Source organism: Orycteropus afer, unplaced genomic scaffold, assembly GCF_000298275.1.
Source record: "Orycteropus afer afer isolate SDZICR_OR568_19922 unplaced genomic scaffold, OryAfe1.0 scaffold00015, whole genome shotgun sequence".
In the NCBI taxonomy this organism is placed as follows: domain Eukaryota; kingdom Metazoa; phylum Chordata; class Mammalia; order Tubulidentata; family Orycteropodidae; genus Orycteropus; species Orycteropus afer.
The window spans coordinates 602,305-615,802 of record NW_006921602.1 but is presented as its reverse complement, the minus strand read 5'-3'; the positions used below and the strand labels follow the sequence as shown (position 1 = coordinate 615,802).

Here is a 13,498-nt window from a genome sequence, read left to right as displayed (position 1 = left end):
AATCCAAGACGTGGTATTTTCAATTGCATGTCAAAGCTGGACAGTGAACAGGGAAGAGTGAAGAAGAGTTGATGCTTTTGAGTTGTGGTGTTGGTGAAGATACTGAAAGTACCATGGACTGCAAGAAGACGAAGTATGTCCTGGAAAAAATGCATCCATAATACACCTTGGAAGTGAGAATGGCCAGACTTTGTCTCACCTACTTTGGGCATGTTGTCAGAAGGGACCTGGAGAAGGTATCATGCTTGGTAAAGTGGAGAGTTAATGAAGAAGGGGAAGGCCCTCAGTGAGATGGATTGACATAGTGGCTGTAGTGATGGGCTCAAGTATAGCAAGGGTTATGAGGCTGGCAGAGGACTGGGCAGTGTTTCATTCTGTTATATGAAGGGTCACTATGAGTCAGAGCCAACTCATGGCCCTAACAACAACAGCAACTTCCCGTTCTTAATCTCCTGAGAAACATACAAGCTGGATAACAGAAATTAAAAGAAAGAAAGGAAAAACGAGTTTATAGCATGTATTCTCAGGTCAGTATTGATTCAGTCCATCCTCTTCCTGTTTCATCATTATTTATGCCCTTAAACAATAAGAGTTGATGTTTCTGCAGATCCTGGACCTGTTTGCCCATTACATATTCTTCCCTTCTCTGCTTTGGATTGTGAGGGGCCAGCCCTTCCTTGCAGGCTCCCTTCCTTCTCAGGCTCCTAAGTCAAGAGTTTCTGGCTGGATTAGTCAGTGAGAGGAAATGGCAAGAGACTAGAAGAGCAGGAAGGAGGAGAAACCAGGAAAATTTCCCCCTTCCTCTGTGCTTGGATGAGTCAAGGGGCTGGGGAATAATCTCTGACAGCACCTCTTCTGTTGCTGCTGCTCGCATTTGTCAGGCCTATCTTGTTTTCTTTCCACTTTCTCAAGGTAATATCAGCCCTGGATACTCATGTAACACCTGTTGTTGTTGTTGTTGTTTGCCATCGAGTCGGCCCAGACTCATAGCGACCCCTCCTTGGGTTTCCGAGGCAGGATAACTATGGAAGTAGGAATGCCCAACCTTCCTTCCGAGGAGTGGCTGGTGGGTTTGAACCGCCAGCCTTCTGGTTAGCAGTCAAGGGCCTTAGCCACTATGCTACCAGAGCTCCTCATGTAACACCTATTCTCCTTTTATCCCTCCTGCCTACAGTAGGCTTTTGTTCATGCTAATGTCTGGCTTGTTTCACTGTTTCCTTTTGTGTGTCTCTTTTCTTTTGTCACATGCTTACTATAAAAAGTTCCTGTTTTATATCTTCAAGAGGTTTCTGGGTTCCTGGTTAGACGTTGACTGATACAGAGCTCAAAAATTAAAAATGTCTTATTTCATTTACATTCTTTTCAAGATTCCTTATGTCTTTTTTTTTTTTTTAAGATTCCTTATGTCTTTTGACATCTCGAATATTGTATTGAGGTAAAACTTTGTTCTGATTCCTATTTGGCTTGAGGAAATTAACATATACTGATTGTCCACTTTGAGAATTTTGATAATTTTGTAGTGAAAATTATAGGTGAAAAATGTAGCCTTGGAAAAGTTAAACAGAAGGCTGGAGTTGTATTAAGGTCAGAATTCTATATAAAAAACTTTTTTTGTGCTACCTGTCTGCTAGCCTTGTTGTTGTTGTTATGTGCCATCGAGTCAGACCCGACTCATAGCGACCCCCCCTTGGGTTGCCAAGGCAGTATCACTACAGAAGTAGATTGCCCAACCTTCCTTCTGAGGAGTGGCTGGTGGGTTTGAACCGCCAGCCTTCTGGTTAGCAGTCAAGTGCCTTAGGCACTATGCTACCAGTCTGCTAGCCTTAGAAGAGATCTTTTAGCAAAAAGGGCTTCACTTATATTGTATTTAGAAAAGCCTTAGTCATTTTAGAAAAATTTTCAGCTAAAGAATGAAACCAAAATATTTTCTGCTTAGCCCTCAGAGAGCTAGGAAACGCTTTTCCCTAGCATTAATTGAACTTTAATGTAAAGGTTTGAAGTAGGTTCATTTCTAAGAGAACATAAAACCTAGGACAAATCACAGGGGAGAAGAGTTCTTATGGTGTCTTGTTTATCCAGTTACGGAATAGTTTAAAATCTAAATCTGGTGCCTCCATGAAAGGGTAAAGCAGGCAGAGAGATGTCACAAAAGAGTAGAATTTTGGCAGGAGAAGAGAAGGGCCAAAGGTGTGTTGGTGCTGGGTAGCCAGCTTTCTGCCCCATTTGCCTTGGTGATGTGATGGTAGGAGGGGCAGTGTGGGATTGGGAGTATTGAGCTAGATCTTTTTTTTTAATCATCATCTGAAGACAATACCTTGTCTTCACCTCACCAGCTAGCCACCTGACCTCCCTCTGTGGTAATAATACAGGCTCCTCATGTGCAGCATTGGATTTCCAGTCACCTTAGTTTTCTGTAAAATAGAGGAGGCTTTGCTTTCCTTAATCATGCCTTTTTTTTTTTTTTTTAAGATCTTTGAAATAGGTAATTCTCGTAATACCTGCAAAAGCATATAATAATTAGTATACCTCTTGGCAGAGGGAGTTAGAGTGAGCAGACAATGATTTGGAAAATAAGAAATTCAGCTATCAGAATTACAGGTAAAATTCTAACTGTAAATTCAGGATTCATAGAGTCAAGAGGTTTCTAAGGTATCCAGAATTCCTAAATAACAATGATGATAAAAATGGCAGCAACAACAATAGTTAATTTATGCTTATTATATACCAGCCACTCTTTGAACCTCTTTTTAGAAAGTCATTCAGTCCTCACAACACTAGGAGGATGGGTATTTTATCCCCCCAACTTCCTTTTAAAATTGTGATCCCCTGCCCTCCTTGTCTTTCCCAGCTTTCTTTTTTTTCTATAGAAATATTTCATCTGTAAATACATGTAACTTCTTGGCATGGTGCCTAAGGCATTTGATTGCTAACCAGAAGGTTGATGATTCAAACGCATCAGCCATTCAGCAGGAGGAAGACTAGGCAGTCTACTTCCGTAAAGATTAACTGCTTCAGAAACCCAAAGGGGGTCTTTATGAATCAGAATCGACTTGATGGCAGTGAGTTTTGAGTTTTTATTGTGCTACACGTCTGTCATTTCTGCTAGTACCCGCTACTCCACCATCCCACACATACTAATTAAAAGCTCCATGAAAGTAGGGAATCAGTTTTGGTCCTGTTGTATCCCCAGTGACTAGAACAGTGCCTGGCATGTGGTAGGCATTCAATAAATATTTTTTCAGTAGCTGGAATCTCCATTTTACAGATAAGGAAACTAAATTTCCCAAGATCACACAGCTGGTACTGGGACAATTAGGCACTGAAATGTTTTCTCAAGTCTTAGATGAAGCAAGAGATTTTCTTTAGTTTTTAGACAATCTACATCTCTAGGAGTGTAAAGTGACCTTTAGCACTTCAGTTTGGTGGTGCCTTCTGCATAAGGCACTGGACTCCTAACCAGAACATTGGTGGTCCAAACCCACCAGCCACTCCATGGAAGGAAGATTGGCAGTCTACTTCCGTAAAGATTTACTGCCTTGGAAACTCAATGAGGGTCTCTGTGGGTCAGAATTGACTCAATGGCAGTGTTTGTTTTCTTTTTTTTTTGGTTTGTTGTCTCTAACCCTCGGGCTCCAACTCATGACTCCTTGGGCCCTTGAGCTTCCATACAGATTGCACATTTTTTTCTTCATTTTTCACTCAGGAAACAGAAAATATAACTTGTCTTTTACTGTGAGGTTTTAGTAACAAGAAAGACTTGAAAATTTGCATTTTATACATTTTCTCTGTTAAGGTGTAAAAACAGTACTTAGCAATATCGTAAACTCTTACGGGCTCCTTCTCGTTCACATCTGCACATAGGTGACATAGGAGTAGACCACAGAATTGAGATTTGGCTTAAGGTTACTCACTAAGGCCCTTGTTGTCCCCAGAATATTCATTAGGTGTACTTTACCTGTTCGCCACACAAACACATTCTCTTTCCTACCTCACACACGTCTTTAATCTTGGTGATTTGTTTGGCTTTAAGCAGGAAATTTAATTCTGTAAGTAGTAGGCAGAATGTAAATGGCTAAGATCTGATGATTGATGGAGGTTGGAGAAAGAGAAGGAGGTAAAGAAAACTCAGAGAAGAATCTCAAAGAAGCTCTTGCTGACTAGAAGAAAGGTGTTGCACTAAGAGAATTAGGGCAGTTGGAAGGGGCTGGGCCAGTTCCTTAAAATTCTTTTCCTTCTCTGCGTATAAAATCATATCCATATTTTCTGTCATAATTTCATCTTGCATAGTTCCATCAGTATTCCCTATTCTTGGGAAGGAGCAAGCAGCTCCTCCTTAATCTTTGTGTTCAGGCAACATTAACTCTTTGAGTCATGGTAAGTTTTTATTTCTTCTTGTCATGTGGTGGATATATTAGTCATAGATTTTCATTTGATTGTTTCTCCTAAGGTTCTGAAACATCAAGAAAGGAATCTCCCTGCTATAATACCCTTTTATATTCTTAGAAAACAGGAAATATCTCAAACATATTAAGTGTAGGAAATTATTATATAGATATCCATGTACTCACTGGTACATGTAATGAATAGAAACATTCTATTTTTTTGTGACCTCCCTTCCTACAACTCCTCCCACCCTGGTCAAAGAGGCACCAGCCTTAGATTTTAAACAGTTCCATAACTGAATAAACATAACACTGCAGGAACTCTTCTGTAATTTGCCCTAGGTGCTAAGTTCTTTTAGCCATATTTACTTTAGAGCTTTTTATTTTAATTTTTTAAAGAAATAAAATACTAGAGAAAGACTTGAATTCTCCTTTTTTATATTTTCTAAGTCCCCTTCCTTCTCCCTTTTTCAGGGTCACCATTGTTCTGAGGTTGATGTGGTTCCTTCTCTTTCTTTTTTCCTTCTTGTTACCACAGAAAAATAATATCTTAATGAATTTTTACCTGTACTTTAAAATTTTGAGTTTCAGCAGGTAATTTTTGTGGTGTCTATCATGAGTAATTTTTAATGTTTCAAATAGATTTTTTTCTTTGTTGACTTCTCATTCCTAGGCAACAGCATAATGTTTCACATTTAAGCTATTTCTGGAATTTGTATTCAACCATTAAAAATTTGTTTGGTACTCTGATCTATCCAGATATGGCATTAACTATGCCATATGTATTTTTTTAGTAACATTCCTGAAATCTCCTTTAGAAAGTCTGCCTCTTTTTATAACTGGAGAGAGATCGAGAAAGAAGAGGAGAGGGTTTTTTTTTTTTTTCTCAGTTCAGCTGAAATGCTAATGTGAGAAACTGAAAACAGAAGCCACAAAAACTTAAGGGAAGCATATACTCAGTGTGTAATAGTAAGACAAGTATCTCTTAGTTTAACAGTCTATACATTTTTGATGCTTTGTAATATATTCCTATGGTCAGCAGTATGAAGAATTTAATGTGATACTGTAATATAGTTATTGTTTATACTTAGACATAACAACAGTAAGGGAGAAACTCTAACAATGACTGTGTTGCTTGTTTTGTCAAAATGTGCTACCCAGCTCCCGAGTTTCCTATTTTGGAGAAGCAGAACTGGTTGATACATCTCCACTATGTCCGGAAGGATTATGAAGCATGCAAGGTAAGAGATTACAGTGATAAAGAAAATGAAAGACAGACTATTGGGTAGACAACTAAACAGTGTCTGCTATGCAGTTTGTGGCAGTTTATATCCCACGAATAGTGTATGAATTCCTGTTTCCCCACATTTTCTGTACTGCTTAGCTTTTGCAGGAATAGTGCAGTTTAACAATCTCAGAATCTTTAGTGGTCCCAATAACAGACATTTATTTATTGTTCATGGCTCTCCAGATTGACTCTGATTGGCTCAGTTTGACTCTAGGCTGTGGGTCAGGTTCAGGGGTGCTTTGTGGGTCAGGTTTAGCAATGCTTATGGGTGGACAATCCCTGGTGGCTCTCAGTAGTTAAAGTGCTTGGCTGCTAACAGAAAGGTTCGTGCTTTGACTCCACCAGCTGTTCACAGGAGAAAGATGAGGCAGTCTGCTGTCGTAAAAATGTATAGAAAGCTTTGGAAATCCTATGGGGCAGTTCTTATCTATCCTTCAGGGTTGCTGAAAGTCAGAATTGACTCCACAGTAGTGAGTTTGGTTTTTGGTTTTGGTGGGTTCAGGGGTGCTCTGTGGATCATATTTAGGAGTTGTCTATACATTTCAAGTCTGGGCTGGAGGAGCAGCCACTCTCTGGGGTGTGTTGGTCTTGTGGCGAGCAGATGTTCAGTACAGCGTGTCATCTAACTTTTTGATCTTTGGATAGGTGATGTGGTATTTCATTGAGTATTTCTATATTTCTCTTATTATAGATGAAGTCAATCATCATTCACACATTTAAAAACCATTTGTATTTTCTTTTTGTGTACACTACTTATATCTTTGGCAATTGGCCATATGTTACATATTTATAGTTGCTGGCAGAATAGTATATTTTGCAGAATATATTCTTGGTACTGCTTTTTTTTTTGGCATTCAGAGCTTTGTATTGCTTTGAAGGTTGTAATTTTTTCATTTATGTGTGTGGCATTTATAATTTGAGAAATTGAAATTATAAACCACAAAAACTCAAGGGAAGCACATACTCAATGCATAATAGTAAGTCCAGTATCTCTGTCCTTTTTTTTTCCCTTTAATTTTTATTTTGTTGTTGTTTAGAATATATACAGCAAACATACACCAGTTCAACAGTTTCTGCCTGTACAGTTTAGTGACATTGATAACATTCTTCAAGTTGTGCAACAATTCTCATCTTTCTTTTTTGAGTTGTTGTTCTCTTATTAACATAAACTCAGTGCCCCTAAGGTTCCTGTCTTATCTCATAAGTTGCTATTGTCAATTTGATCCCATATCCATAGTTCTTAAAAGAGCATAATGCTCAGGGAGACCTTTTTTTACTAGTTAAGCTAAAATACTGTTTGGTTTTAAGAAGGCTTCAGGAGATATTTTGATTCAAGGTTAAAGGATTATCTCAGGACAGTAGTTTAAGGGGTTCATCTACTCTCCATAGCTCCAAAAAGTCTGGAATACATGAGAATTTGAATTTCTGTTCACCATTTCCCCCATTTTGATCAAGATTCTTCTATGGAATCTTGGATCAAAACTTTCAGTAATGGTAGCTAGGCACCATCCAGTTCTTCTGGGCTCATGGCAAAGGAGGCATGGAGGGGTTCATGGAGGCATTTAGCCTCACATTTCGTCTCCTCCTCCTGTCCCTGACTCTCTTTCTTTCTCTGGTTCTCCAGGCGAATAGAGAGACAAATTGTTTGCCTTGGGTAGCCACTTGTAAGCTTTGTAGGCCCTGGGCAACACGTGATGATGAACTGGGAGGTAGCACAGAAGCAGTAAAGACATTAGGCTGATTAACTAAGATGTCCCATGAAACCTAAAACTCCAAACCAAGGAACCAAATCCCTTGAGTTGTTTGGTTGTACATAAGCAACCTCCTCAGCTCCTTTTTGTTGTTGTTGTTGCTGTTATAAATATATCTGTCAGAGCATTTTCCAATTCAGCTTTTTATAGGTGTGCAACTTTTTGACAGCAGTTACAAGAATTGGTTGTGCAACCCTAACCTTAATCAGTGTGATTTTTCCATTATCTTTCCCCCTTTTCCCCTTTCTTCCCATAAACTTTGGTCTCTTTACATTTGCCTTTTCTTGTTTTTTTATATTAGTGAGATTATAAAATATTTAACTTTTTGTGATGGAGTTAATTTTGCTTAAAATAATGTCTTCAAGCTTCATCCGTACTGTAGCATGTATCAAGATTTCCTTTCTCCTACTGGCTGCTCAGTACTCCATTCTATGTATGTACCACATTTTGTTTATCCATTCATCTGTTGATGGGCATTTAGGTTGTTCCCACCTTTTGGCTACTGTAAATAGTGCTGCATTGCACATTAGTATACAAGTCTCTTTTTGAGTCTCTGCTTTCAAGTCTTTTGGGTATATACTTAGGGTGGAATTGCTGGGTTATATGGTAGTTCTGTTTTTTAGTTTTTGAGGAACCACTACTCTGTCTTCTACAAGAGCTGAGCCATTTTGTATTCCCACCAGCAATGGATAAGGGTTCCAGTTTCCCTATGTTTGCACCAACTGTTTGTTTGTTTTTTAAATCTTAGCTATCCTGGTGGGAGTGAAATAGTATCTTACTGTGATTTTGATTTGTATCTCTTTGATGGCTAATGATGCTGAACATCTTTTCATGTGTTTGGTGACCATTGGAACGTCTGCTCTCTTTGGTGAAATACCTATTTAAGTTCTTTGCCCATTTTATGATTAAGTTGTCAAAGTTTTATATATATTTTGATTATTTTTTTTTTTTCAGATACATGGTTTCTGAAGATACTGTCCCATTCAGTAGCTTTTTTTTCCCCCATTTTTTTTTTGGTAAGGTCTTTTGATGAACAGAAGTTTTTAATTCTGGGGAGGACCCATTTATTTATAGTCTTTTACTGTTTGTGGTTTTGTAGGCCTGAGAGCATTGCTCCTGCTTTTTCTTCTAAGAATTTTATGGTTTTAGTGTATATTACCCTTTCCTAGTTTCTTTTTTACTTTTTTGACCACTTCTCAGTTTCCTTTTTTGTCCTATCTTCCTCTGCTCATTTCTTCTTCTTCTTTTTTAAATAAATTGTGATTTGAGGGAGAGTTTACAGAGCAAATTCATTTTCCCTTCAATGATTCGTACACATTTTGTTTCATGATATTGATTGCAATCCCCTCAATATAACAGCTCTCTTCCCACTTCCTCCCTGTGGTTGCCTTTTCCCTGTGTCCTCCTTTCCTATGCATTCTTCTTTTCTTTCTTCTTTTTTTTTAAAATTGTGATTTGGCTAAAAATTTACAGAGCAAATTCACTTTCCATACAGCAGTTCACATATACTTTGTCTCATGACATTGACCACAGTTTACCACAATGCGGCAGCGCTCAACCTACTTCCCCCCGACAGTCACCTCTTCCCTGTGTCTATCCCTCCATGCACCCCTGCCCCCTGAGCTATCTCCCTGTGCATAAATAGCTCTTCTTTCTCTCATGGTTGTTCTCTCCAAGGAGTGTGTCTACCTCAGGTAAATGTTCAACTCCTATGCCTGTCTTTTGTTTGGCTGGAAGCCACAGGTGTGGGTTCAGTTCCAGACCTGACGGGCAGCTAGGGGCCATAGGCTCAGTGGTTCCATCAGGCTCTACCAGACCAGGTCCCCCCCCCTCCTTTTTTTTCCCCCAAATTATTTTGAGTTTTGTTCCACAATGTTCTCCTTCTCTATCCAGGATCTCCTACATAGATCCCCCTCCCAGTGGTTTACAGTAGTAGCCGGGCACCATCTAGTTTTTCTGGTCTCATAGTGGTATAGGCTGCAGATCACATGGTGTACCAGTCACTAGGACTAATTCTTTCTATGAATCTTTGGTTTTCTTCATTCTTTCTTGCTCTGGATGAAGAGAGACCCATTGTTGCATCTAGATGGCTGCTTGCAAGCTTTTAAGATCCCAGTTGCTACTCGCCAAAGTAGGAAGTGGAACAGTGTTTTGCGTAGTATGTTACACCAATTGAGCTTGATGTCCCCTGTGACTATGGTCCCGAGCCCACAGGTTCAGCCACTCACTTGGTCCCTCTGGGTAGCTGGCTGTGACCAAGAAGTGATTACAGTCTTGTCCCTTGTCAGCTCTGTTATACATCTGGGAATTCAGATCATACAAGTACACTTTTAGGACCATTGTCTGCCAACCCTATATCCTATGCATTCTTGCCCTCTGAGCTACCTCCCTGCACAAATTCTGCCCTTCTGATCTCCCATGGTTGATTGCTCTAAGGAGTGTACCTACCTGGTGTAATTATTTACCTTATCTGCCTGTCTGTTTGGTTGGGAGCTCTGGTAGCATAGTGCCTAAGGCACTTGACTGCTTACTAGAAGGCTGGCCGTTCAACCCCACCAGCCACTCCTTGGAAGGAAGGTTGAACAATCTACATCTGTAGTGATACTGCCTGGGAAACCCAGGGGGAGGGGTCATTATGAGTCCGGTCTGACTCTGACTCGAGGGCAAATAACAACAAACAGCATTGTTTGATTGGAAGCCACAGGAATGAGTTCAATTCCAGGCCTGAAGAGTAACTCGGGGCCATAGTCTTGGGTGTTTCATCAGTCTCTACCAGACCAGTGAATGATTTTGAGTTTTGTTCCACATTTTTCTCCTACTCAATTCAGGATCACCAGTTTTGATCCCTTTCGTAATGGTTGCCAGTAGTTGCCAGGGACTGTCTAGTTCTCTAGTCTCAGGTTCATATAGGCTGAGGTTCCCATGTCCTCTAGTCCCTTGGAATAATTCATGCATCTTTAATTTTCTTCACTCTTCTTTGCTCTGGGCAAGGAGAGACCAGTTGTCTCATCTCAGATGGTGGCTTATAATGTTTTAAGACTCCAGTTGCTACTCACACAAAGTAGGATGGAGAGCCATGTTTTTGTGTAGTATGTTTGTGCAAGCAACATCATGAAACAAAATGCAGTGAATTACTTGGTATGGCTTTTCTAGTCATGGTCTTTGTGACTCCCACCAGATTACTGGTGGGATTATGCAAATAAGGTGTATGGAACTTTAATGCGAGAATTGGTTAGTTTTGCCATGCTGCTGGGCTTAAAATCAGCCTTCCTAGAAGGAAAGGAGGGGATCTCACTGCCATGAAGAGAGAGTAGCTAGAGGTGAAGTAGAGCCCATCCTTGGACCTGAGATCCCTGTGGTGGACCTCCTTGGCAGAGATGCCCTGGGAGAGATGACCCAGCAGGGACACCCTGGTTGAGAGACAGTGCCAGTAGAACCAAGGCGTGACACAGAGTGGTAACCTTGCTGACCCACAGAGCCAGAAAGCTTAATGCCCTTGGGCAGGAGGCTTGTTCGTGGAGTGGGATGCACCTAGGTATACTTACTGGCAGAGCTAAAAGAGCTTTGTACCACTTGCCCAAGCAGGGCAGGGGCTGGGCCAGAGAGGCCAAGAGCCAGAGAGGCATGCCTGAGGGCATAGCAGAGGGGAAACTGTCCTGATCGAAGAACCGGATCCTGAGAGTTTTCCTGAACCTGAATTGTAGCCTGTTACTTCCCTAATAAACCCCAAGAGTATAGTCTGTGAGTTCTCTGTGGCCATTGCAGCACATTATTGAATCCAGCAGAGAAGTTGTGAGTGCTGTGGGAGGGATGGTTCATGTTGGAACTGCTAAAAAGATTTGGAGGGTGGTAGCATGTTTGGCCTCATGAATAAGCTTTGGGCTGCTCACTGTCATTCCTCCTCCCCCTTGTGAAGTTAAAGGAAGTCAAAAGACGCTACCTCCATGCCCTTTTTGCAATTGACCCTGATGTTCCCCATGACCATAGTCCCAAGGCCACAGGCCCAGCGACTTACTCCCTGAAGGTGTTTGGCTCTGGCTAAGAAGTTATCATAACTTTGCCCCCTGTTAGCCCTATTATATAAATGGATGTTCTTATACAAATACATATGTAGAAATATCATCTGCCAGATTTACATACAGTTATGAGTACATTCCCTTTCATCTACCTATACCTGATCATTTTGCCTGCTTACCTGTATATATACCTATAGATTAATATTTGTTATTACTAATAATGCAGTGTTGTGTATATAAAAATATTTATTTTTGTTGTACACCTCTCTCTGTCTTCCTTTTCCTTAGTGTTATTGTGCTGGTCATCTGCTTTGGTATATCGCCTTTCCCGTAACCCAAATCATTATGCATCTCTTACCTAGATAGCAGTTTTTCCTTCCATCTCCTCCCATACCTGGTAACCAACAAAGAAAGTTTCCTTCCATGTGTAAACCTTTCCTTGACCTTTTACAACAGTGGAGTCATACAGTATTTGTCCTGTGATTGATTTATTTCACTCAGCATAATGTCCTCCAAGTTCATCCACATTATAAGTTGTTTCACAGATTCATTTTTCTTTAGTTTTGCACAGTATTTCATTGTGTATATGTACTATAGTTTGGTTATCCATTCATATCTTGATCTTTGCTATTATGAACAGTGCTGCTGTGTACACGGATGTGCATATATCTATTCGTGCCCCAGCTCTTACTGCTTTAGGATATATACTTAGTAGTGGGATTGCTGGTTCAAATGGTATTTCTATTTCCAACTATTTAAGGAAGCATCATACTGTTTTCTATGGTGGTTGCACCATTTTACAATCCTCCCAGTAGGGTATGCCTCTGTTCATTTCTTAAGAGTTGGGGATATTCCCAGGATCCATCCGTCCCTTGATCTCATTCTCTACTCATTCTACACTCTTCTTCCTGATCTCTAGGGCCAGTTTGATACCTACTGAGTACCTCACAAGCATTTCAAATTTAACTTTTCTGTAGCTGAATTTATCTGCTTCCCTTCCCAACTTACTCCTCGTTCTCCATTTCAGGGGTGGCCATCATTCACCCAGCTGTCTGTCAGAATCTCCCGTTCCCCTTCTCCCATGATGATAATTAAGTTCTGGAGAACCTTCTTCTCTTATTATCTCTTGAAATTGTCCATGTTTTTCCCTTCCCATGCCTTAAATGATCCCCATCATTTTTACTTAAATTATCACAAATATTCTTCTACCAACTTTTTAGTGCCCTTTTGCTCTACTTTCAACAGTGCTCCAGAAATGATTTTCCTGTAGAGCAAATAGGATCAGATTATTCCCTCCTTACAGGTCATCGTGATTTCCCCATGACCCTCATTTTTTTTTTTTGGCATGGCCTTCTCTATGCTATCTGACTACCTTGGCCACCTCAGTTTATCTTCCCCTGTTGCCAGTGCAGGATTTGAAACTGTTTACTGCGGAAAGGCTTGCCTGTTGCTCTAAGATAGAATTAGGTGCCTATCAATAGGCTTTTATGGCACCCTGGGTTAGTTCATTGTAATAGAAAGGTAGATCTTTTGTTTGTTTGTTTGTCAGTTGCTGGAGTCTCCAGCATCTATAATGGTGCTTGAAAATCTTTTCATTCTCTCTTAGTTTGCTTTAGCTCCAGAAGCTTCTAGACAGAGGTTGACACAATTTTATTGTAGGCTTTGCAGACCACATAGAGTCTCTGTTGCATATTATTCTTTTTTTTTTTTGCAGTCAGCACTACTATTTATTTCCAAAACTTTTTCATCACCCCAAACAGAAACTCTGTACCCATTAAAGATTCGACTTCTGATTTTTTTTTAAAAATAAAAAACACTTAAAAAAAAAAAAAGAAAACCATTATTAGCTCAAGAACTGCACAGAAACAGTCTGTGTTATTGGATTTAGCCCACAGACTGTAGTTTGCCAATCCCTGTTCTAGAATAACTAATCATAACAAGAGTTGATACTTTAAAAAAAAAAATTCTAAATGATTTCGTTGTTGTTGTTGTTATGTGCCCTTGAGTCGGACCCGACTCATAGCGACCCCTCCTTGGGTTTCCGAGGTGGTATCACTATGG

At 40.1% G+C, this 13,498-nt stretch overlaps 1 protein-coding gene across 1 annotated transcript in view; it reads left to right on the top strand.

Moving 5' to 3' along the window:
• BBS4 (Bardet-Biedl syndrome 4) overlaps positions 1-13,498 on the top strand; it is a gene marked incomplete at its 5' end in the record, with an annotated part of 42,802 nt that overhangs the window by 3,741 nt on the left and 25,563 nt on the right. The window contains 2 exons of the mRNA XM_007958627.1: positions 37-67; positions 5,544-5,623. Of these exons, the coding sequence (XP_007956818.1) occupies positions 37-67; positions 5,544-5,623 (111 nt within the window). The remainder of the gene's footprint in view (positions 1-36; positions 68-5,543; positions 5,624-13,498) is intronic.